The sequence below is a fragment of the Vulpes vulpes genome, chromosome 9 (genome assembly GCF_048418805.1).
Source record: "Vulpes vulpes isolate BD-2025 chromosome 9, VulVul3, whole genome shotgun sequence".
Lineage (NCBI taxonomy): Eukaryota > Metazoa > Chordata > Mammalia > Carnivora > Canidae > Vulpes > Vulpes vulpes.
In genome coordinates, this window is record NC_132788.1 from 85,574,184 (window position 1) to 85,601,156 (window position 26,973).

The window sequence follows — 26,973 nt, forward strand, 5'->3', positions numbered from 1 at the left end:
ACATAGCCAGAGGGAGAAGCAGGCTCCATGCACCGGGAGCCCGAAGTGGGATTCGATCCCAGGTCTCCAGGATCGCGCCCTGGGCCAAAGGCAGGCGCCAAACCGCTGCGCCACCCAGGGATCCCGAGTTAGTTTTTCTATAAGGTGTGAAACTCAGGCTGAGTTTCTTTTTTTCTTGGCCTATGGATGCCCAATTGCTCTGGAACCATGTGTAGAAAAGGCTCTTTCCCCCATTGAATTGCTTTTGTACCTATGTCAATAATCAGTTTGCATATTTATGTAAATCTCTTTCTGGGATCTGGATTCTGTTCCATTGATCCATGTGTCTTTCCTTCCACCAATATCACGTGGTGTATATTCATTTCTATACCTTCATAAGTCCTGAAATCAAGTACATTGACTCATCCCACATTTTTCTTCCTTTTCACAATCACTTCCCTACTATAGTTCCTTTGTCTTGCCATATACACTTTAAATAATAATCTTTTCTGTATCTATAAAGAATCTTGCTGGGATTTTGATACAAATTGTGTTAAACCTATATGACAATTTGGGGAGAACTGACATTTTTACTCTTTGACTTTTTTAATTCATAAAAACAGTATGTCTCTCCATTTATGTAGATCTTTGATTTCTTCATTAGTGTGTGTTTTTTTTTGTAGTTTCCAGCATAAAAATCTTAACATATTTTATTACATTTACATCTATTTCTCAAATTTTTGAGTGACTATAAATGGTATGATATTTAAACAGTATGATTTTTTTTATTTTAATGTCCTATGTCCATTGTATGAAACCTAGATGACATACATTTTAACATAAGTACAACTGATTTTTGCATGCTGATCCTATATCCTGAGACCTTGTTGAATGCACTTATTTAAGAAGAGTTTTGGGCTTTTTTGTTTTCTTTTGTTGCAGATTTTCAGGAATTCCTACACAGACAATCAAGTCATCTGCAAAGAGGGACAGATTTATTTCTTACTTTTCAATATGTTTATCTTTTATTCTCTTCTCTTGCCTGACCATACTTGCTAAAACTTACATCGTGATGTTGAATGAAATGGTAGTGAGAGTGGATATCCTTGTCTTATTCCCAACCTTAGGGGGCACATCCAGTCTTTCACCATTAATTATGTTAGGTAGGGAATCCCTGGGTGGCTCAGCGGTTTAGCACTTGCCTTCGGCCCAGGATGTGATCCTGAAGTCCGGGGATCGAGTCCCACATCGGGCTCCCTGCATGGAGCCTGCTTCTCCCTGTCTGTGTCTCTGCCTCTCTCTTTCTCTATCATGAATAAATAAATAAAATATTTTTAAAAAATAATTATGTTAGGTAAACTTGTTGTGGATGGTACCCTTTATCAAACTGAAGAAGTTCTCCTCTAGTCCCCTTTTTCTGAGTTCTTAATATGGATGAATTTTGTCAAATGCCTTTTCTGTATCAATGGATGTGATCGTGTGATTTTCCTTCTTTAGCCTGTTAAGGCAGTAGATTGTTTTCACCAATGTTTTAAAAGATTTTATTTATTTATTTGACAGAGAGAGAGAGAACAAGAGGGGGAGCTGCAGAGGGAAGAAAAGCAGGCTTCCCACTGAGCAAAGTCTGGTGCAGGGCTTGATCCCATGACCCTGAGAGCATGACCTGAGCCAACAGCAGATGCTTAACCAACTGAGCTACCCAGGCACCCCTTAAAGATTTTATTTTAAAATAATCTCTACACCCAACATGGGGCTCAAACTTACAACCCTGAGATCAAGAGTAGCATGCTCTAATGACTGAGCCAGCCAGGTGCCCCTACACTTTCATATCTATATTCACGAGGGATATTGATCTTTAGCTTTCTTTTTTGGTATTATCTTTGTCTGATTTTGTTATTAGAGTAACAATAGCTTCATAAAATGAACCGGAAAAAAATTTAAAAATAAAATAAAATGAATTGGAAAGTGTTCCTTCTTCATATTTTCTGGAAGAGACTGTGTAGAATTGGTAATAATTCTTCTCTAAATGTTTGGTAAAATTCTCCAGTAAAACCATCTGGGCCTGGAGATTTCTTTTCCAAGAGCTTTAAGTTATAACTGATTTCTTTAATGGTTACAGGGCCACTTGGGTTATCTATTTCATCTTAGTTGAGTTTTGGTAGTTTGTGTTTTTTGTGAAAAGTCTATTGTTACATACACACACACACACACACATATATATATATATATATATATATATATATATATATATATATTTATACCATGTTCTTTCTCCCTATACTTGAAAGATTCCTTCTTTCTTTGTTCCCCTTCTGTCTAGAGAATTTCTTTTAGTCATCCTTTTAGGGTAAATGTGGCCACAAATTCTTTTAGTTTTTTCATCCAAGAATGTCTTTTTTCTTCATTCCTAAAGGGAGTATACTATCCCTGGATACAAGAATCTGAGCTGACAATTCTTTTCTTTCTTTTTTTCTTTTTTTTTTTTTTTCTTTTCTTTCAGCACTCGAAAAAGTGCCACGTCTGCCTCCATGGTTTTTGAAGAGAAATCTGCCATCCTATTTCTTCCTTATGGGTAAGGTATCATTTCTCACTTGATGCTCTCTCTCTCTCTCACTCTCATTTCTGCTCTTTCTAATAAATAAAATCTTTTTAATACAAAGTTTATGATGGAGAATTACAAATTTATACAGACACAGAGAGCTGTCTACTGAATCCCTAGTACCTATTACCTCAATGCAACAACTCACAGCCAGTTTCATCTTCACTCCTACCTCTCCCCTCCTCCTATATTACTTTGATATAAATCCTAGACCTCACAGAGGGTCAGGGGAAAAGGGAGAGAATCTCAAGCAGATTCCCTGCTGAGCATGGAGCCTGACCTAGGGCTTGATCTCATGATCCTGAGAACATGACCTGAGCCATAACCAAGAGTTGGTCGGTCAACCAACTGAGCCACGCAGGTGCTCCTGGACCTCATATCTTTAATCCACAAACATTCACTATGTATCTTTAAGAGATATTTCTAGAATATCTACATCAAAAAAAAAATTCAGTGTTCAAATTTCCAACTATCTCATGAGCGTCATACTTTTTAAGTCAGTTTAATAGGATCCAATAAGGTTCCCATATTACAACTGGTTACTAAGTCTTGTAAGTCTCAATTTCTAGATTTCTCTCTATCTTGTTTTTCCCTTGCCATTAGACTGCTGAAGACACTGGGTCACTTGTTACTGTACTCTGTATTTGTATTTCTTTTCTAATAAATAATTTAACATTAGAAGAATTGGTGGTAGATTCCTATATAATAAGATAACATTCACACATTGCCAAGTAAGAATTGCAAACTGAAGAAACTACATAGCTGGGAACTCATGTCAGCACAGAAAAAAAGCTGGCAAAAAGTACCTTGGACTTTGAAAGAGGGAATGGGATTGGCAATTTTTATGTACCATATTTTTATGTACCATATTTTCCTTCTGCTTAAAATTTATGCAATGATCAGGTCATGTAACAAATAGATTTAAACATGCACTTAAAATATTCACAAACACGCCCTCCACCTGACTCCAACAGCCTGAGAAATAATTGACTCTGCAGCTTATCCAGGGTTGGGCTGGGCTTGTCAACCTGGGCTCACCAAGGTTGGTTGGGCTGGGCTTGTCCACCTGGGCTCACCATGGTTGGTTGGGAGAGAGAGAGAGACCAGGGCCCACCCTGTGAAGTCCTATTTCTCCCAACTCCTCACAATGAAGGGTGCTTACGGCTTGCTCTGCAGTGAATACTTCACACAGAACATAGGTTTTAGGAAAGGTTTCTGCTTAGCTCATGGATGCATGCTTTCAACATACCCAGCCCTGCAAGCGAGCCCACCACAAAGATCTACTTGCAGCTGTGAGTTTACCTCACTCCAGCCCTCTATCCTTTCAGTGAATGGGTCTCAGTGAGTGGATCTGCAAGTGCCACCCAGCTGCTAACTGAATTCTGGCCAACGTCCAAAAGATAAAATTAAAGAAACCTCTCAACCCTTGTAAAACTAGAGGATGAGATGTTCTCTATCCTTTGGTTCAGTTGGCCAAAAATGAAGCAATGTGGCCACAAAAGAGAGAGAGAGAAAACTGCCCTTGCTCTTGGGTTCATCACAGGACAAAGACAGTATCTTAAGAGGCCCTTACCCATGTGGCCTCACGTGTGGCCCTGTTGCCTAAAATGACACTTGGTCCTCCTACTTAAAAAGAAAAAAGAGGTGCCTGGATGGTTCAGGTGGTTAAGCATCCAACTCATGATTTTGGCTTAGATGATGATCTTAGGGTCGTGAGATCAGGCCCCACATCCGGTTCTAAGCTGGACTTGGAGCCTGCTTAAGATTCTCTCTCTCCCTCTGCCGCTCCCCTTCTTCCCCCACACTATTCCCCCTCACCTCACTGTCTCCAAAGAGAGAGAGAGAGAGAGAGAGAAACAGATACAGAATTATTGTATGACCCAGTAATTTCACTTCTAGCAAAAAATTCAAAACAGAAACTCAGATACTTGCATATTCATATGTTCACAGCAGCATTATTCACAGGAGCTAAAAGGTGGAAGCAATTCAAATACCCATTGATGGGAAGAATGGATGAGCAAAATGTAGTATATATATAGGGTGAAGTATTATTCAGCTTTAAAAAGGAACAAAATTCTGACACATGCCAGAACATGGATGAATGCTGAAAACATTATACTAAGTGAAGCTGGTCAGACACAGAAGTACAAATATTGTATGATTCCACTTACATGAGGTACCTAGAATAGGCAAATTCATAGAAAGAAAATAGAAAGGTGGTTGCCAAGGGCTGGGGGTGGGGAGGGGAGCTATAGTTTAATGGGATTATAGTTTCAGTTTGGGAAGATAAAAATGTTCTGGAGATGGATGGTGGTGACGGCTGTATGCCACGTGAATGTACTTAATACCACTAAATGGTCCATTTTAAAATGGTTAAAATAGGGAATGTTGTGTTATGCATATTTTACCACAACAAAAAAAAATGTATCTATGTGTACATACATATAACATGTATATATATTTTTTAAGGTGTGTTTTCTCCACAAGGACACAACACTTAATAAGAAGCAGATGAGGGCCACCTAGCTGGCACAAAGAGCAGGATATGTGACTCTTGATCTCGGGGTTTTCAGTTCAGGCCCCATTTTGGGGTGTAGAGATTACTTAAAAATAAAATCTTTAAAAAAAAAAAAAAGCAGATGAAGGAAATGGCAATGACTAGCCACATTCCTGACTGTAGCAAATAGTCACTTTCTAGAAAACAGCAGCGTGAAAGGAAACCGTTTCACATTAACAATGGGGAAGCTGGACAGCCAGTGATAAGGTGACTGCAAACAAGCATTTTATGCTCTGATTAGATTGAATCCACTTGACCAATTTTGTCAACCAGAGACTTATTTGGCTGTTTGCAGCTTTTTTGCCATTAAGGAAGCATAACCTTGAAACACCAAAGATTCCTTATTCTAGCCATCATTGCTTAAAAATTGGTTTATAGCGCAGAGAAGGCACCTTCAAAGCAAGCATGGACATGCCAACTTATGAGTGAGTGCACATCCGGAGAGGGCTTGAAACAAAGTCCCCAGTCCCTATACATACAAATGATTGCATGGACCCAACCTCGATGCCAAAAGGAGCCTCAAATGGCAAGTGGCTTTGTTCCAGATCTATTAGGCCCTCTCTGCTGTTCTAAATCATGCTAAAAAGACAGCTGAGAAGAACCTGACTACAAGATTAAGAACCACACCCAACACCACTGCTCTAGTTCTGTGTCATTTTAAGACTAAGCTAACACCATGTAGGGAAGCGCTACCTTCAAAGGGAATGAGTGTATAGGATATCCTGTTACAAGTGCTCTGAACTCTTCAGAAAGTCAGTATTATTTTTAAAAAATGGAGGGGGGGTGTCACCTGGGTAGTGCAGGTGGTTAAGCATCCGACTCTCAGTTTCGGCTCAGGTCATAATCTCAGGGTCACGGGATTGGGCCCCATGTCGGGCTCTATGCTCAATGTGGAGTCTGCTTCAGACTCTCTCTCATCCTCTCCTCTGCCCCTCCCCACCTCCTCTAAAAATAAATAAATAAATCTTTAAGGAAAAAAAATTTTTTTCACAGAAATTATTCTAGATGAAAAGAGTCTAAAGAAACGCCAAATACCATAAGTGAATCTTTTTTTTTTAAAGATTTTATTTATTTAAGAGACAGAGTGAAAGGGAGAGAGAATATGATGCAGACTCCGCACTGAAAACAGTCCAGTGTGGGGCTCAATCCCACAACTTCAAGATCATGACCTGGGCTGAAACCAAGAATCAGATGCTTAACCAACTGAGCTACCCAGGTGCCCCTGTAGTAAGGCAATCTTGGTCAGATCTTGGTTTATAAAACAACAAAAATTATAAAAGATAATTTTAGGAGAATAGGGAAATTTTCTTTTTTTTTTTAGAATAGGGAAATTTTCATGTAAACTGAATATTAGCTGATATGATATTGTTAATCTTTTTATGTGTGATCATGAATATTTTTGTTATACAAGAGAATGATGCCGTTTTCAGGAGAGGCTTACTGATGTATTGAGTGAACTGTCACAATGCCTGCAGTTGATTTTCAAAGAATTCAACAACCTCACACACACATACACATAATACATAAGAAGGGCTAGAGAAAACTATTATGTTAGAATGGTTAGAACTGTAGATTCTAACAGAGGATATATAAGATATTTTGTGTCTAAATGTTATCCCAACTGTAATTATAAAAATTAAGAAATATAATGCACTTTCCCTTCTTCATAAAAAAGGGAATAAATTGTATCTCACTGTCCTAATCTTTACCAGAAACCACACTGGGCTGAAATGCAATTGTTCTTAAAAAGCTGGTGTGCTTGAAGTTAGGTGCCAATCATAACACCAACTGCCTCAAAATGCCTTCAACCCACCATTCTGAGCAGAACACTGTCCTGCAGCTGCCTTGGTGATCATAAACAGGATGTCTCAGCAAGGAAGTATCTAGGGGTCACAATAGCTCCCTCCCCATCTGGAAATCTGAAGCAGTATGAGCAGGACCATAGGAGAAATGAATCACCAGCCAGATGACCCAGGCTCCTGTTCTACCCCCATCGCTGACTGGTGATTTGGGGTGGACATCCCCACCTCTAGTGAATCAGGCCTCTGATTCCTCATCTGAAAAATGGGAACAATAGTCTTCTCTTCATCCCAGGGTTACTGCACTAAAATCACAATGCCACAAACTCATCGTTCTCCATCACATTAAAGCAGCAGCATCTCCTACAGCCTAGATTCATGGAGCAGAAATGGACCTTTAGGTAAAAACATCTGACAAAGGAAGCCTGGAGTGCCTGAAAGGATCAAGCCTATAATTCTTGATGCTAAGAACCTTTTTCGTGGAGCCACATAATCATGTCTAAGAACTGAGAACAAGCCTGAAACACAGCAAGACCAGTGCTTACCTCGGCCATAGGCCCTGGCTTTCTTTGGGTTGAGTTTGGGTTTGAGAGGAGCCCCTGGCTTGAGCTTGGCTTTGGGGAACTGGGACAGGTAAGTCATCACCGAGTGCTCGTCCACATCTGGATGAATAATTTCTTCAGGAGTGATGACCTAGAATAACAGCATGGTAGGTGAATATCCAGAACATATCACTTGTAATTGCTAAAGATTTCCAAATGTCTCTTAAGCCAAACACTACAAATTAAAGAAATTGAGCCAAACTCATTACATTAAATTAAAATAACATGTCAACATCAGTGTTTTTATCTTTTAGAGGTGTCACTCTTCCTTTTGCAAGCTGAGGACCGCCCCCCCCCCCCCCCCCGGCAATTCTATATGTGATTTCCAGAGGTACATATCCACTCTTGAAAAAAAGGCCCACCTACCACCCCACCTGCCCACCCCCGCCAAGGGAAACTTTCCAGAAGGGGTAAGCTACATCAACTGAGGAGGAAGAAGAAATAAGTATACATGGGATTGGAGCATATTACCAAGAAGCATATAAACTGCCTGCATCTCTATTAACTCTGCTACTAATAAAAAAATAGTAATAAAAACAAAGAGACAACACAGCGACATATTAGATATGTGGTCTTAATACAGCATGAATGTTTGTATCCTCCCAAAATTCATATGCTAAAGCCTAAGAGCCAGTGTGATGGTGTTAGCAGGTGCGGACTTTGAGAGGTAAGTAGGTTGAGATAAGGGTATGAGGATAGGATTAGTGCCCTCATAAGACGGGGAGGAAAGACCAGACTTCTCCATCTTTGCCACGTGAGGACACAGCAAGAAGCCAGTTGTCTGTGAGTCACAGAGAGGGCCCCCGCCAAGCACTGAATCCACTGACACCTTGCTCTTTGACTTCCAGCTTCTAGATATAAGAAATAACTTCTGGGGGGGCAGCCCGGGTGGCTCAGCAGTTTAGTGCCACCGTCAGCCCAGGGCATGATCCTGGGGACCCAGGATCGAGTCCCACGTCAGGTTCCCTGCATGGAGCCTGCTTCTCCCTCTGCCTGTGTCTCTGCCTCTCTCTCTCTCTCTCTCATGAATGAATAAATAAAATTTTTTTTAAAAAAAAGAAAAAGAAATAACTTCTGTTGTTTACACCAGCCAGTCTATGGTACTTTGTTATATAGCAGCCTAAGCTGACTAAAATGGGTTTTAATATATTATGAGCTGTTAAAAAAATAGGGAAGAAATAAAGGTCTCCTGATATGTAGCCTAGGAGCAAGATTATTGCCCCTACCAGACAGGTGCCCCCCCTTGAAGTCATCAGAGCCTCCAGTCCACTACTTGACCCAGTCCTAAACAGTACAAAAAATCCCTCTGCCCCCAACAAGGGTGCTGAGCTGCTAAGGTACTACTCCTCAGACCCAACAGAAGGCTCGGTCTCATGAACCAGGTTAGCCAAATGCAGATGAACAACATATATACCCAGCTTCCCTCACCTCTCAGTTAAACACACACACACACACACACACACACACACACACACAAACACCTACACACCAGAAAACATTCTGATAATGAGCCTGCAGCAACAAAATAGCTACTTGGGTTTGAATAGTTGCCTTCACTCATTCCATAAAATGTAGGATGTGAGTTGATTTGATATTTCTTCCAGGCAGCTCCTTCAACAACTATACAGTGCCAACATCACATGAACATGCAAAGGAGATGGTTTTCAGTTTAAGAGGAGAAGAAAAACATACCACACCACTTACTGAGGGTGGAAGAGCGAAGAAATAGGTCATGAAGCAGAGACATGATGTTAAAACCAAACCAAAGAAACACAGGTGAGCTTTTTTTTTTTTTTTTTTTTTTTTTTAAAGGGAGAAGCAGGCTCCATGCAGGGAGCCCAACATGGGACTTGATCCCAGGTCTCCGGGATCACACCCTGGACTGCAGGCGGCGCTAAACCACTGAGCCACCCAGGCTGCCCACAGTTGAGCTTTTCTACCTCCAAAGGGATCCTATTACAAAATAAACTGAACTCAGCTCTGAACACCAACTTAGACCATAATGTAACCTGTGGTAAGGCCATCCATCCATGGCACTGGCTACCTACAACTGCTCTTGACCGGGGCTTCAGGCACAGGGTCTGAGGGAGTTCTTTAGCATCCCTGGAAAACCTTAGAAGACGGGATCTCAGCTATGCAATGTGGCTACAGCTGATGGTATCCAAAGGTTACCCAATTTCCAAGGTCCCTTGTTATATTCCTATGATAGGATTATGGGCAATACAAATTCTTCCACAATTTCAAAAATGGTAGGTTATCCTGGTTTAAAATTTTTTAAGAAGTTCTAAGGGACTTTCCGTAAGATATTGGATTTTTAAAAGACTTTTAAAATATGTAAAAAGTGGCCAAATATTGGCTATTTCTTACAGTTCAACCTAGTCATTAAGATCTACATTTGCAGTTTGGTGTCCCAAGATAGTCTTTAAAATTCTTGGAGCAAAAACAATAGAAAATTTTGCCACATGTGACAAAGAGCGATGTGAAGATTTTTGAATGATCTGCAAGCCCCTAAGAAATAAGAACCTATTATTATGGGTAAACTGAGGAAGATGGGAGCATGCCAGAGGCAATACTCTGAAGGCGGATGCTGAGGAGGTCAGACTGCCTGCCAGACCCAAAGGGTACCCACAGGGTGCCAGAACAAGCTGGAGGATGGAAATAGACTCATTGTATTGCTCATATATATACCTGTGGAACACCCAGCCAGTCATCTGCTTGCTGCATAGCCTCCCGTGCATTGTCCACAGGCTTTCGTGGATCCCATGATTCCCAGTCTGGGCACAGACCTGTTAATATAACACAAAAGATTCTGTAAGTATTAGCTGACTGAAGAGATTAAAGGAAGTCATGTGCTTAAATTAAACCCTCTTGGTATCTTAATTCAGAAAACAATTTCTTCCAAAAATCATAGTCAATTATATATCTTAAGGGCAAAAAGTAACACAGATATGAGTATGCCAGTATTCTGAGACTAAGCTGAGACTTCTTCTTCAGGCTGTCATTCTCTTGCATTAACATAGAGATTATCCATTCCTTGAAGGTGTGGTATAAATAAATAAAGCCTGTAAAACTATTTGGGCCTAGTGCCTTTTTGCAGATTTTTTTTCCTCCTACCACCTTCATACTTCTGCTTTGGTCACCAAATGTATAGGAGCCACACCAGCTGCATATCCTACAATTTAACTCAAATCTAACATTACCTATGTGGAGATAGTGTCAGATCCCACAGATGAAGGGTTAAATCCTGTAAGACTGCCTGCCCCCTTGCTGCACTTCAGATGCCAACTGCAAGTCCAGGTTGTCACCTGGACTTCTAACAAACCAGCTATAAGTTGGAGGTTCCCACAACTCTTCCTCAATTCACTTACTAGAGTGGTTCACAGAACTCAGGAAAACAGTTTAATTGCTAGATTACTGATTTATTATAAAAGGATACAATTCAAGAACACCAAGCTGAAAGAGATGCATAGGGCAAAGTATAAGAGAAGGGGTATGGAGCCTCTATCCCCTTTCCAGACGTGCTACTCTCCTTGTACCTCCACATGTTTACTAATCCAAAAGCTCCCCAAAATTTGTAGTTCAAGAAATTTTACAGAGGCTTCGTTATGTGAGGGAGGCATGACTGATTAAATCACTGGCCATTTGTGATTAACTTAACCTCTAGCCTCTGCCCCCTCCCTGAAGGTCAAGAGGTGGGGCTAAAGGTTCCAACCCTCTAAGCACTTGGTTGGTTTCCCTGGCCCCACCTCCATGCTTAGGGGTGGTCCAAAAGTTATCTTATTAACAAAAACTCAGGTCTGGTTGAAAGGAATCATTATCATGGCCCCTATCATTCACAAAATTCCAAGGTTTTTTGGAGCTCTGTGCCAGGAAAGGGACAAAAAGTGAAATATGTATTTCTCCTTATAAGTCACAATATCACAATCTCATTCCTAGATACATCTAAAAAGACTATGCTAGCATCTGCAGAATTCAAAAATCCAAGTGCAGGGATACCTGGGTGGCTCAGTGGTTGGGCACCTGCCTTTGGCTCAGGGTGTGACCCAGACTGCCAGGATCGAGTCCCACATTGGGTTCTCTGTATGGAGCTTGCTTCTCCCTCTGCCTATGTCTCTGCCTGTCTCTCATGAATAAATAAAAAAATCTTAAAAAAAAATCCACATGCCCCAAAGCCCAAACCTAGAATCATCTTTAAAACCTCATCAGCAGGGATGCCTGTGTGGCACAGCAGTTGGGCGCCTGGGATCATGATCCTGAGATCCTGGATCGAGTCCCACATTGGGCTCCCTGCAAGGATTCTGCTTCTCTCTTTGCCTATGTCTCTGCCTTTCTCTCAGTTTGTGTCTCTCATGAATAAATAAATAAATCTTTAAAAACAAATAAATAAATAAAACTTTATCAGCAGAAGAAGTATAAGACTGAAGTACATATCCACAAGTTTAAACTGGTAAAGAGATATCTTAAAATGTGTCTGTGCATGGAAGCAAGGAAGAAAATGTCAGGAAATTAACTAATGCTGAACTCTGAGTTAGTTCTGGCTAACATCAGCTTATAAGCTCTCAGGGAAGAATGAGGCCTGAAGTCAGTCCTCCCTTCCTATCCAATCAGACTAGCCAGTTCTGCTTGCAGCATGTTGAGAACCATTAGTTTACTAAAAACTAACGTGACCAGCTATACAGAATATCCATAAATGGAAAATATGATTATTAGAGTCAATTTTTTATTAGAAACTATTTTGGGGGTGCATATAAATACAGGCTCTGGTTTTTCTACTGAGCATGTACCAGCAAACTCTACCCATCAATCTAAACCCTCCAGTGAGGATAATTACTACCTTGATGTACACTCAACCACTCACAAAAGGGTGGAAAAACCTCCAACTGGATCCTGACCAAACACTATTTCATAGCAGCGCAGGTTTTTTTTCCTGCAAAAAAGGGTGGAGGAAGCCATATACAGTCAACCCAGTGGTTGATAAAAATGGGTACTTTCCGCTCAATGGAAGTTTTTAGATTTTCATGCCAAGTCAAAGAACAGGGTCACGTGTTTCTGCTGAAGTCAATGGGAAACCAGGCACCAACTGTGGGAAGAAGCAGGACTTTCGAGTCTGAAAGCTAAACCAAAGCCTGCTCCAAGAGCTATGGGCTTCATTGGGAATTTGGGTAAACAACTGAGTTCAATGCTCAAAAAGTCAATGGATACACCTAGAAGGTAAACAGGGCTATTCTAAGTACCCTCTGTTCTTACGATGGGCTAAAACCAGGAGAAGACACCAATCCCAGCAAACCCAGCTTTCCCAGTGGAAAGCCCAAGAGGCTTAGGGCTCACAAAACCCCATCGTGAGGAGAAGGCTCAGGCAGCCCCAGACACTCACCTGGAGCACAGCTGTCTACTAAGGCTCCCAGAGCCTTGCCATCTTGCCAGTTCTGGTTAAAGTTGGTGATGGGCAAGTAGGGGATCTTGTTCTGAATCCATCCCAGCAGCCTCTGCTTTGGTGTCTGCTTCTTGGCATCGTCATCCCCTTCATCCTCCCACACGGGCATGGAGATTGAGTAGTGGAGGATCAGTGTCCACACCAGACCCAAGATGAGCTTCAGGTTCCCATCCACAATGGCTTTGCTATCTGAGGAGAGAGGTACAGGCTTGGGTTGGCATATTCCTCTGGGTTCTAAATTAAACCCTCATCTGTTAAAGAACCACACAGAACTACTCCAGAGTGAAAGTATGCAATGTTAGAATATGCTTCAGAATACTTGACGGGAAGAGTTCCAATATGCTTACCAGTGCCGTTCGATCATGGGTATACATGAGAACGCATAAGACTAGTATCCCTACATTTGTATATGTTTGAAATTTCCCATAATAAAAAGAGCTTTTCGGGATCCCTGGGTGGCGCAGCAGTTTGGCGCCTTCCTTTGGCCCAGGGCGCGATCCTGGAGACCCGGGATCGAATCCCACGTCGGGCTCCCGGTGCATGGAGCCTGCTTCTCCTCCCTCTGCCTGTGTCTCTGCCTCTCTCTCTCTCTGTGTGACTATCATAAATAAAATAAAATAAAATAAAATTCTTAAAAAAATAAAAATAAATAAATAAATAAAAAGAGCTTTTCAATTTTAAAGAAATAATTTCAGAAATACAGACAATAAAAAAAAGGTGGTTGAATTCCAGAGACAACCATCTGTTAACTCGATAGAACGTGATCTATTAGATTATATGTGCGTATATATATGTGTGTGTTTGCTGCCCTAAATTTATATTATACTATATAATGTGTCTTGAAATTTTTCTTTTCACTAATCATTATGGCTTATATCTTTTCCCTATAAAAAGTTGTTTCTGCTGACACTCCCAACTATAGGTTTAAGAGGCCAGTTTCTCCTCAAATCTCACCATCACTGGGTGTTACCATTTCCATCTCTGCTCTTCTCACAAGTTAGTCATTTATAAGATAAAGTCCTTAATAGTTAAACTAATCCAACCAGGCAAAGTCTCTGTTGCCAAGAGGCTAAGTGTCTGGCCCAAGGTAATGTCTCCTTTCTAGTCCACTCCCAGCTAAACAGAACACGCCAAACCCACGCCCCTTCTAGGAATCCTCTAGGAATCTCACTGCTGCTGGTTTTTATCTTCTACTCTCTTGGCTTCTCTGCGGCCCTCTGTCCTGGGTCCTCTTTCCAAACTCTACCTATGTCATCAAAATCCAAACGTTATCAACAAAATCTCCTCTCTCTTTCATTCTCTCCTCCATCTCCCCCCTCACACTTCCCCATCTATTCCCCCATATCTAACTTTCTCCCTCTGCATCCTGCCCATACTTCCCCTCTCAACTATCTCCCCATCTGTCTCCCCCTACCCACACACTTCCCTTCCTATCTACACCTCATCTCTCTCTCTCTCTCTCTCTCTCTCTCTCTCTCTCTCTCTCTCTCTCTCTCTCGTGCTTTCCGTTACCTCCTCCCACACATTTGCCCTCAAACCCCCTCAATCTCCTCCACCCTTTTTCCACCAAACTCCCCTGTTGCAACCTCCCCCTCCCCATTCTAGACCCCAAGCTGAAAATGTTAGAGCCATCTTTGAGGGATTTCTCCCTCAAACCCAAGGTTGTCGTTTCTACAACATTTCTACCTACATCTATTGGCAAATCCTTTTCTCCACCTTCCCAGTAAATATGTGGCTCCTCCTCCCCTCTCTCAGAGTCCTCAACAGCCATAAAGCTGAACTGTGTTCACATACCCTCAGGACTATCTTTGTAATCAGGTATTTCTGTGCTTTCAAATTCACCAACGGTCCGGACTGCCCCACATTCAAACTCCTTAAACACACAGCACTCTCAGAACCCCCAAACTTAACCTGCTTTTTCACCCCTGTCACCCCCTCCCACCATAGTTCACACTCCAGACTCAGAGACCCCTCATTCCTGGACCACATTCTGCTTCAAACCCCTTGGACCTCTTCCTGTGATCTGTATTCTCTTTGAGGGGGAAGACCCTTCACCCCATCCTCCTGTGGGACAATCCCTAGCTCATCATTCAAGGGCCAGATCCAACAATTGGTGGTGCTTCACTCCCACCAGCCCATGTGTGACTGTGCCACAGCCCCCTCAAGACAAAAACCAAGCCTCTTGAGCCCCCATTCCAGGACTATGAGCACCTGCTAGGGAGTAACTGAGCCTTTGTCATCTCAGAGCTCTTTTTACCCTGTCCCACCCACCCACCCACCACAAACCACCTGAATGTCGGTTAAACACACGCCAGCTTGCACTTAATGAAACCCAACTCCAACCACATGAGAAATAGACACACGTGCTGATAAGGAGTAAAGGGCATGCCACTTAAAATCAAAAGGGTGGAGGCTTTTTTTAAATTAACCTGTTTATTGTCAGTCCTCTTACAAGAAAAGATCCTCTTAAAAGGGCACACCCAAACCCACAAAAACCAAAGGTAGTTTTATGGTTGCAGATTCAGTCATAAAAAAAGTTGATCATGTCAAACTGTACAGAGTAAAGATTATCAGGAACAGCTGGTAAGACAATCTATATTCGAGCACTCCTCACTCAAAGTTAAGGTGCCCAGAGATTTTCTCTGGAGTGAACTGTATAAATAATAACTTTTAAGCAGGACAGTCCATGTAACACTCGAGGCCCCGCCACAAATGAAAATACAAGACTCCTTGTCCAAAAAGTATTCAGCATTTCAAGCACAGAACCCTTCTCAGGGAAGGGTCCTATACTGTATGACCATGAAGCCACCTCTACTTCTGAGGTCCTATGGTCAATAAAGAAGCAAGCATCTGCATAAAACACTTGACCGTGCACAGAACTTGGACAGTCAAGGAATTCATCCCACCAGACCATATGTTTCTCCAAGTGACAGTCCTTGACTGTGACAGAATTTTTTTGATTAGATGTCCTGTTATAAGGTTGTCTTTGAAGTGCTATTGATTACGGAATTACTACCTACCACTCATAAGAAATTCCAGGTCAAATGATTTTCCATGCCAGTTTCCTTTATTCAAACTAAAGGGAAAAGGGCAGTCCTCAGAAGGTGGTGGGTGGGAACATGAGGAGAGTAAAGTTTGAGTGTGACCTAACGATTACGTTAGGGTACCCATGGTGGACCAGGTAGGGTCTGGTCTTACACCAGGCAGGATCTGAACAAGCCAAAAAGTCTCATACAGCCACAAGCATCAGACTGCAAAATTTAACTTTCCTGAATTATGTGTTAAACACTTTTCAAATGCAAACTTGCAGATCTTATCCATAAATCAAAACATGAAACCAGTTTGCTCTATTTTTACCAGCTTACACATGTTGGTCTAAAGGAATGAGACATGAGTCTTTTTTGAAAAAGATTTTGGGGGAAATATGACCCAGTAAAAGTCTGGGCCAAATTTATGAAAAATACAATGCCCAGAACTTCTGTTTCCAATGAATTCAAAGTGGGTGTCCAAACGGGAAAGCCCCCATTAAGGTCTCATTGGGATAAATGATACTTTGGTTCTGCTATTCTAAGAAGCTGGAGAAAGAACAGTCCTTGTTCCAAAAGTGATTTTGACAGGTGAAGGTTCAAATGCTTTACCGAACTCTTGGAACAATAAAAAGATGGCAACTTGCCCAAAAGGTCTCCCTCTTTCCCACCCACATGAAACAGGAGACTCCCAATGCCTTAAAAATGAAATGCTACACAGCATTACAGTGTCAATGTCGGACCATCGCAGCAGACTACAGGATTTTCAAATGTGAGTGTACTCTGTGATGTTTATGTCGAATATAAACACGGAACAGAAATGTAAAAGGAGGAAAGGCCAAGTCAACTGGAAGACTCTCTGGCAGGATTCCACCTCATTGAGAGCCTCTTTCTAGAATAAAATAAGCCAACACCCACCACGCCTGCCGGACCTCCTAGAATCTGCTTAGATTGTCGGTGGGTTGGAACCTGGCCACAGGTTTCTCCTCCCCAGATCCAACCAATCACAGCTCCCATGTAACTGGTAACTGGTCCTGGCTCTGGACAACACTGACCCTCAAACCACACACACCCTCTGGAACTACTTAAAATGATCCAGCATTGCTTCTAAGTGAGGGCAGCAGCTTTTTTTCTTTTCTTTTCTTTTTCTTTTTTTTTTAATAGCTAGAAAGTTAATTTGAGCTACTGCAGATTCTAGGATGGAATGTCTTCACGTCACTTCTGTACACCGGTTCCCAAGTCCTCTCTGAGCAGTAGTCAGGAATGGGCACACTTATGGAGTGGTGGTGGGGGGAACCAGCTATTTTTAGGCAATCTTTGGAAGCATCATGGAAACATCCACTATGTAGACAAGTTCCTCTGAGGAAGGGAGATGAACAAGCCAAAAAGTCTCTCTCTCATATCAGGAGGGCAGGATCCATGCTACCAGTGGCGTGTGCCTGCCACATTCACTGTGCCCACCTCCTCTCCCATTACTGAGAGCAGCATGGTGGGAGGCTGGGAGGAGTGGCCTGAGTGAACACCATCTCACATTTCTGCTCTCCTAAGAACAACAGGTCATCCATTAGCCACAATGCAGCAGCTTGCTGCTAGGTCAGAAACAGCTAACACAGGACTACAGGAATCAAGGAGATGTAGACATTTCAGAAAAGCTCCTTCTAGGATGCTTGGGGTAAAGCACCCAGGCCATACTCCATGATTTGGCCTCCTAAAGAAGAAGACTTGGCCACATACTCTGCTCCTCACCATCTCATCTCTGTTACCCTCTGAGAGGCAGTTGTGGCAACAATGGTTGCAAGGCTCTGGAACCCGCGGTTCAACTAGCTATGCCACTTTGAACAATCTGTGCATCATTTCTGGGCTTTACATTTCCTCATTTACCAAATGGAAATGATCACAGTCAACACCTTTGCTGTTAGGAAGGAGCAGGTGGGTTCTAGAATGCCAAGAGTTGAGTACAATGCCACGTATGGGGTAGGTGCTTAATATTACCTCCCTCTGCTTTCTTACTCATTTACCTCACAGCTGAATACCTGCCCTGTGCCCAGCACACCTCCCCAGAACCAGAAGCCCAGGCCCTATAATCCCAGGTTTGCAGGCAAGACGGAAACAAAAGGAAAGATAGTACCTTATGAATTAAGAGGAGGAGGACATGTTCAGTGTGTCACTTCTCTGAGCCAAGCAATTCATTAGAAGGGTAGTGAGTCTCTGAGGTCCCTGCTCTCCTGTTGGAGGAGGCTGACCCGCACAGTGCAGTAAACCTAGGACATCGGGTAAGTACCACGGGGACACTTCAGCGCTTAGTGCTTTAGGGAGACCAATATGGCCTGAGATTCCCCAGACAGACACCAAGAACCATCCAGGAACTCAACTACTGATAATTTGCCAGACGTCCCTGAAAGAGAATATGGTACAAAAAGGAGCCCAAAAGAGTCTGGCCCGTTCCTGACTTCTCAACTTCACATTGCCCAGGGTTAACCTGGATCTCTGGCCTCAGCTGGCTTAGCCTGGAACTCTCTCCCCAACTCTATTGACCTGGTTAATGCCTCGTCTATATCCAACTCTGCAAAACTAGACTAGGTCCCTGGTTAAATGTGCCCTTCTCTTCTGGTGAAATGACAGCTGTGCTGAAATAACCACCTGCCGTGTCTACCTCCCCTGCTCAAAGCGTCAGCTCCACAAAGGCAAGAAGAGGTCAATTTGCTCCCCTAAGTGTGGACACTTGGCTGTTTGGGGGACGGCCGCCACATGCACGGCTCCCTGCCCTCTTCTCTGTTGCTCTATGAGACAGAGCTGCCTCTTGTTGAGCAGATGCAAAAATCCACGCACAGACTTTCAGACAGAATTCTAACCTGCTCCAGACTGTGGCCACCTCACACCCTCGGCAGGAAACAGAGCACATGGCACAGGATGTCGGCTGGAGAGGTCACTAAGGCTCCGTGAGTGTGGGCTCAGCACCACCACCGGCTATAGAACCCTGGCCAAGTGATCCGGTCCTAGTGTGCCTCGGTCACTTTCCCTGGACACTGGGGATAATGAGAGCACAGAGCTGCGGGAAACCTGCATGCCCAGCACTCAGAACCCCCCCCACACACACTCAGTCATAATTAAATGCTAGCATTATTACTATTATTCTTTACCACCACTGGCTTCAACATGCTTTTATCAAACTTGAGACAAGGAGGACAAAGACAGAAGGGAGAAGTGAAAGCTTAGTAGTTAAAGGTGGTGACCTCCGTGTTGGCACTGGGGTTTCCTGTCAGCCTTGACTGCTTGGGGGAGCCAACCACAGCCGCATCCTGTGAAGGGCTGCCCTGAGGTAACCCCACACTGCAATGCTCAGATCACCTGGGTCCAGGATCCAGGCAGCAGAACTGGAGCTCACTGGCATCTGGTTTCTCCCCATCCAGCCTTCTTTCCCAGCCTCCATAGACTGTAGCTGAACTGCTGGCCTCGGTCATCCAAACAAGAGGGCACCCTCACCTAAAAGAAGGCAGTTCATCACTGTCTTCAGCTTCTCAGATACCATGAGGAGGAAGGACCATCTCAGCCTGCTGTCCAGAATTGGGGTGCATTTCTGGGGGTGTAACAGTCCTTCCATTCATACTACAGATGATGGACTATGTACCTTGGCAGGACAGTGTACCTGCCCAGAGGTGTCTGGATTTGCCCAGAGGTGTCTGGGCAGGATGAAGGGGCCTGGCTGGCTTCTCTCCTGCTAGGGCCTCCTATAGGGCCTGAAAATATCAAAAGGCAAGCCAGACTTACAACTTGGTGACTCACACTGCTGATGATTGAGGCGTACTGCCACTAAATCCCTTCCTCCCCTTCTCCCAGGCATATGGCTTTCAGCTGGATGGCCTTTCCTAGCATCCCTTGCAGCTCAGCAGCATGGCTGCTTTGCCAGTGGGCAGTGAGCAGAAGGAAGTGTGATATCACTTCAGGGCCCTGGGCAGGCACACGCCTCCTCCAAGCACTCCCTGCTACTGCCAGCCAGAGCTCCTGACATGACAGTCACTTAGCTTTGACCTGCCCTAGGGGAGGCCAGGCAAGGTGACAGAAGGAACCTGGATCCCAGAATATGGTGCCCTGCCAACCTGAATGCTGAAAAAAGTCACTGTATTTGGGTTTAAAAAAAAAAAAAACTCTTTGTTACAGCAGTTTAATTATAACAAGGGCATGTTCTGGGCCTTGCAGCCTAGAGTCACATGGGCCTATTTCTATTGGTAAGATGAAATACAGACCACAATAAAGTAAGGGTGGATGGAGGCACTCAGGTCAGCTGGATTTCCGATCCTTTGTCATCCTCAGGAACTCTCAAGGATGACAAAGGAGCTACCTGAGTTAACAACTTTTATACCTTACAATGTTAAGGTTCAGCTAATCAAGAGACCATGTGGAAGGCCTTTTTATATCAGTAATTTTTCAAGAGATGGCATAATAGACTAGGGGTGGCAAATGGCATTGGCATGTGAGGTAAAAACCCTTTCAGTGTGTTGAGAAAGATTATGAAGCCCTATCTGGGGTCAGCAGGCAAGAAAATCTATTATCAAGATCTGCCATGAACAGGCGCAGGGAATGGAGGCTCACTCAGTGAGGTAGAATCACTCAGATTGGCCGTGCCTGCCCTGGGCACAGCATGGGGAGCAGTGGCTGGGATTCTTCTGTAGCAGAACTGAGTAAACATTGCCAGATCCCTGATTTGAGATTTCTACTATAGGCCCATAACACATTCTTCATGCATAACCTCAGACTTCAAATTTCCTACTTTGCCAACTATTCCTTCTGTTTTCTCTCACTTGTTGGACAACTTTTGCCTGGAATAATTGGAACAAATTATTTCATAAATACCTTATTTTTATTTTTAAGATTTTATTTATTCATGAGAGACACAGAGAGAGAGGCAGAGGCATAGGCAGAGGGAGAAGCAGGCTCAATCCCAGGATCCCAGGAACACGCCCTGAGCCAAAGCCAGACACTTAACCACTGAGTCACCCAGGTGCCCCTATTTTTATTTTGGTACGGAGTTTTGGGTGAACATTCAGATCACTTCCTAAAATATCCCAAGCACCAGATTTTCTGGTTAAGAGGCATCCTTTATTTAAAAGGTGCCTTTGCGGGACACCTGGGTGGCTCAGCAGTTGAGCAGCTGCCTTCGGCCCAGGACATGATCCTGGAGTCCCAGGATCGAGTCCCATATGGGGCTCCCTGCATGGAGCCTGCTTCTCCCTCTGCCTATGTCTCTGCCTCTCTCTGTGTCTCTCATGAATAAATAAATAAAATCTTTTTTTATTTTAATAAATAAAATCTTAAAAAAAAAAAAAAAAAAAAGCATTTGTATCACCAAGTAGGCTTCCAACCAAATGCCACTTTTAAAAAGTTCTTATCACTTCTGGGAATTACTTTATATCCAGCAACAAAGTCACACTGGACTACATAAGATAAGTATATTAACAAGCCTAGAGTTTACTAAATCCTTTCCAACTAGTATTCCTGGGATAGCCTTAAAAAGTTAGAACAGGGATTCTAGCCTTGTTGTAAGTATTAAAGAAAGAAGGATAAAAGGAAAGACATTCCAAAAATGTAATGTATTTTACATGGTCAAAGCAATGTATTTTACACGAGGTTTTTGATCTCAAAGCCACAGGCCTCCTGAATGAGTGGTACGATAAGCGCCCCAGGGACCCCTGGGCCTCAGCAGGGAGTAGAGGAGCCCAGAGTCCAGCCATTGGGAGGCGCTGGGAAACCCCACTGTGAGCTCAGAAGTTCTCAGCAAGCTTCCAGCCAGGATGACTCTGAGAACATGTCCAGCTGAAATAATAAACGCTGGCTGTGAACGGAGGTCTTGGTCACCTTTTGACTCCAGCTCAGGCTCACCTGAAACACAGTACTCCAGCTCAGGGATCTGTCATGTGGCAAGACCACCTCACCTGAAACACAGCTCATGGCTCACCCTGTGCACACAAGCGAAGCCCATCGGTTGACCCTTCTGAGAAAAAGTGTGAGGGCAGGAGGAGCCAACTGGAAAGACTCCTAAGCCCCTCCCCTCCTTACATCAAGAGCAACCCTACTAGAACAGCTTCCCCTCTACCAGACCTCCAACCGCTCCCCGGGGCCAGGCCCTGTGCCACGTGCCTCACCTCACATCACTCACCACAACCCTAGGAGAGTCGTTTTTATGGTTAATCTGATAATCTGATTTTACAGATGAGAAGACAGAGGTCCACAGAGGTGTTTGCCACAAGTAACAGAGGGGAGAACCTAGATTTCAACCCCATTCTCTCTGTTGTCTTAAGCCCAAGCCTCCCTACTTGCAATGCACTTTATGCCAGACAGCTGTATTCAGTGGGCGCAACAAAACACACATTTCACAGATGAGGAGACTGAGCCCCAGGAGGGGTCTCAGCCCCAGGACCCAGAGCCGGTTAGTGGTCTGCTTCAGAAGGGAACACAGGCAGGGCCTCTATAACTACTCCAATCATTCCCACGGTCCCTAAACCATCAAAAGGTTTCTGGCTGAAAAATGTGGATAGAAGGCACAGAAAGTGACAGCACAAGGCCTGGGTGGTGCAAGCAGAAGTCAGACATGGATTATTTTAGTCCCCGTGTCTCAGTCATGATTCAGCCTCTACTACACCCTAGGAACTGGGGATTCGAGTGTCCCAGCATCTGGGAGGTCCGACATGCATGCCCTACTGCTCAGCATGTGAAGTCAGGGAAGATGGCAGATGATACAGCTCTGCCTTCATTTCCCAAACCTATTATTCCATATTTTCCCTGGAGAATAGAAATTAGGGTCACTTACGTACATGAAGCTCAAGTTGTTCTATTCATCTGTTATTGTACTCAACAAATACCTCCTGCCTACTGAATGCCAGGCCCACAGCTGGATGCAAATGATATTTTTTTGTAATATAATAAGTTAAATTGGCTCTAAATTGGCTCTACAACACTCCACAAAGAGATGACAACAAATTATAATGAAAATCATTTGCCACCCCACCCGCAACGGCCCCCCCACCCCTGCAACCCTGCCCCAGGGCAAAACATTGAAGATCTTTTCAGAGAAAAAAGAAAAAAAACTTTCCTTTTTTGCCTTTTGTCTCTCAGGCTCTAAGCTATGTTTCCTGAGGTTAGTTTTGTTTTTGTTTTTGTTTTTTTCCTTTTATAATTAAGAGTAAAAAGTAAAAGATGATAATGCTGATGACTAGGACAGGTATTCATCCTTCCATTGTGGACACATAAAAGTTGAGCCTTGTTACAAAAAAGATCAAGGTGGTGTCCTTGGTTTGAAAGGGGAGAAATCAGTTTGTATCCCCCCACCCCCGTAGCTCACCTCATGTTACAACTCATATAAGCCTGTTACAGAAATGGCAGCCTGCCCAAAGATTGTGAAGTCATAAAAAGAACAAAACTCCCAATTTAAAGTCTTGAAAAGGGACCAAGCTAAGGGAAATTCCAAATAATTTATAACTGCTGGCTCCCATCATTACCAACAGAAAAAGGATAAAGTTGGAAGAAAAGAAATTCTCAAAGGAGAGATCCAGGGAGGGGCACGTTCCCTGCTTTACCTGTATGGATGCTTTTCAGACAGTTCTCCCCACTGTCGGATCTGTACCCCCGAATTTGAATCTCCAACCCAAAATTACACAAGGAGGCCTCCGGACACACAAGCCACCGACCACAACGGAGCCTGCTCAGCCCAGACACCAGGCTCCTCCTTGGGGCCAGAATCCCATGCCACCAGCATCCCCGGGGGAAAAGCGTGGACGTGGGGGCAGGACTTAACCCACCCAGACGGAGGGGAGATCACTTGTTGGAATAATCGCTAGCCAAGTAACCCAAGGGCCAGGGACATCGAGGGCGTCGGCGATGGGGCAGGCAGGGTTGAGGGAGGCCTGGTTTCCCTCCCAGCACAGCTACTCACTGGCCACCCAACTCTGGTGGGTCACCTGTAAGCTGAGAGTCAGACCTGAACTCACCAGGTCAAGGGCTTGTCAGATAATACAGTAAATCAGGTCACGTTTTGCCCAATGAGGGACCCACCGTATCAGCAGAGACCAGTACAGCTACTGTTATTATTACTGTAACATTATAAACACACACAGGTTCGAGGACTAACAGTGCCCCTTTATAATATCGTCAAAGATTCAATGCCATTCAACTCTGGTTCAAGATCGCTCAGAGCCAAATACCCCAGAACTATGCCTTCCAACACAGACGAGCATTCCATCTGCTAACGACCACAAGAGCCAGCCCCCATCAGGGACCCAGGATTAAGGCTGATAGAATCAAGATGTTCTCTGCTCAGTGAGCTGCCTGAATGAACTGGCAGTTTGCTAAAATCTGCAGGCCACCCCAACTCCTCCAGCAGATTCCTGAGCAGTCTGCAGGGGCCAGCCTGCCTGGGCCACTGTTGACAGAAAATTAAATGCAAGGTCAATAAATTCAATATGAAGCACAAAGTATTCAAGAAAGTTCCCTAACGGGATTCCTTTCTCTAATGGGGGGAGGGAGATATTTGGATACTGAAGTGCTCTTTAACCATGAAAGCAGCTCATTGCCATAATATCATGAGGGAATAAAACCAAAAACAAGGTATAAAAATGCCTCCCCACAAATAAATGGTTAAATAAACTTTACAGAACATTCAAATAAGAGAGTAACAGGAGGCAGTGAAAAGAATGAGAAAGATATGTTTGTTCCAATAGGGACAGGCCTTCGTGATGTATTAAGGGAACAGGACCATTTGTAGAAAAGCATAGGATGTATAATTCTGTTTTGGAAAAGGCATGCCCCTGCATCTGAACAGAAAAATCTGGAAGCATGTACATCCAACTGTGTTCACTGGCTCTCTCTGGGAAGAAGACTTGGGGTGATTGCAAAAGACAAGCTTTCTCTTTTTTCTTGTGACACGCTCCTGTGTTGTCTGAGTTTCTTTTCCCAGTTTAAATTACATGCGTAACTTTTATAATAAATTGTGACACCTCCCAAAAGAAACACATAATGTACACATGAAGGAATTCTTCATTTAACAGAAGTGCTTGTGGGTAGAAGGCACTGATGTGGGAAAACTGACAGGGTTTATCAAATGATGAAAGCAATCTGTACAGTAGGTTCGCCTATGAGTAAAGGGGTGGCCAGGCAATGACATAATTGGGTTCACAGATGCACAGAATACCTCTTGAAAAGACAAGAAACTGTTCACCAACTGCATTTGCTTCTGGGTAGAAGGAACAGGGAATGGGGGTGAGGAGGAGTGCGAGGGAGCCAGTCTTATCCTTTTAGACTGCGTATGATTTTCACCATGTTTGAGGTCGCTTGTCAACAAGTAACAAATGAATACGTGGAGGCTTTGCAGGACTGGGTGGCTGTCCTTCTGGTGACCACTTCTGCTCAGTTGTCACACAGTGGCCATCCAAATGCCTTCCCGGTCCTCAGCCACACATACTCTACTGGACGAGCAGTCTCCCTGCCTCAGGAGATAGCCTCTGCCATTTCCAAACAGCTTGCTAGAAGAGTGGAAGATGTTGATGGTTACCCTATGAGAAGATGGGAGTCACCTGGTTGCCTTTGGACATGCTTAGCAAGCCAAACAAACAAACAAATCAACTATCCACCTTCCTGATCCCTTCCTACTCCCTCCTTGGCACCCTCCCTAAGAATGTCCTTCCCATGATGCAGAGGCCCATCCGCTCAGTTATATGTGAGGGCCTGGTCCACTGAAGTCTCGTGGCTGCTTTAGGAGGTACCCCTGTTAGTCCCATTTTCCAGATTTAAAAAATGATAAGCAAATAATGAGGAGTTATGCAGCTCATAAGTAGTGGAATGGGATTTGAATCTAGGTCGCCCAGCTCCAGAATCTGCTGCTGACCATTCCACCTGGAGGCCAGGATGGGGCTGCAAAGGAAAAGGCTCCTACACAGACATAATATTACAAAGGCCTTCTAAACTGGCAAAAGCTGAATAGGAAATAAATGGGTTACATCATCCTGAAAGAGATTTATCACCGTGCCCCTGAACTCTGTCCCACAATAAACGGCCATGGCAGTAAAATAAACAGACCAGGCACATAGCAGGTCAGCTTTTCTGCTAAGATGGGAACAAGTTCCAACATCCCTGAGATGTATATCCCTGAGATATACTATCCAAGTGCAGGGCAAGCGAGTGACACATACTGAATATCAAAGGCATCACCCTAGCCACAGCTGGCAGTTACTGAAGACCTGCTGCCCCATGGCCAAGGGTCTTCAGTACCAGTTCTTTATCTAAAGAGTCTTGCACTTGAGTTAGAAGCCACCTCCTGGCTTAGCAAAACACCAACTCTGCTAAACTTGGCCTTGAAGAAAATCTGTCCCTCTGGCCACACTCATAAATTTGGTCCTATCTTTTTACCACTTGGACCATTTACCAGGAGTTGTTTCCCTTAAATCAATTCACTTTTTTTTTCCCTCAGCCTAGTTTATTTATGTACACACACACACACACATAAAATTTACATATGTATGTATGTGTTTACATATACATACCCTAGTCATGTTATTTTTACACTACATGTGAAAATACATAAGTTACAATTTTTTTTACAGTTACAATTTTTAAATGAAGTTTGTGTAACACCTACTGTCATTTTGTGTAACATATCTTCAAGAAGATTGCACTAGACATTAGCTGGTTTTCCAAGACAACAGCTCCTGTGGTCAAATATGCTGGGGATATATGGAATTGAAAAATTTTATAGCCATACTGTGGAAGGAGCCTTGGTGTCCATCGAAACATGAATGGATAAAGAAGATGTGGTCTATGTATACAATGCAAATGCACACTGAGGATCTCTAAGAGCACTAGGGTGCTATACAGCATTTCCCAACTTTCTGAATTAGGGAACTTTTTTTAATACACTCTCAAAGGACTTTAATAGTGTCCAGAAGATACTTCAGGAAATATTACCTCAAACTGCCCTTCACATCTACAAAC

The 26,973-nt window shown here is 43.4% G+C and overlaps 1 protein-coding gene across 4 annotated transcripts in view; it reads right to left on the reverse strand.

Annotated features, from left to right (window-relative positions):
* Positions 1-26,973, reverse strand: part of FLNB (filamin B) — a 138,092-nt gene that overhangs the window by 68,139 nt on the left and 42,980 nt on the right. For all 4 annotated transcript variants that reach the window (XM_025985819.2, XM_025985812.2, XM_025985807.2 and 1 more), the window contains exons 2-4: positions 12,911-13,159; positions 10,225-10,322; positions 7,480-7,627 (exon numbers count right to left, since the gene is read on the reverse strand). In XM_025985819.2, coding sequence (XP_025841604.2) covers positions 7,480-7,627; positions 10,225-10,322; positions 12,911-13,159 — 495 coding nt within the window. The remainder of the gene's footprint in view (positions 1-7,479; positions 7,628-10,224; positions 10,323-12,910; positions 13,160-26,973) is intronic.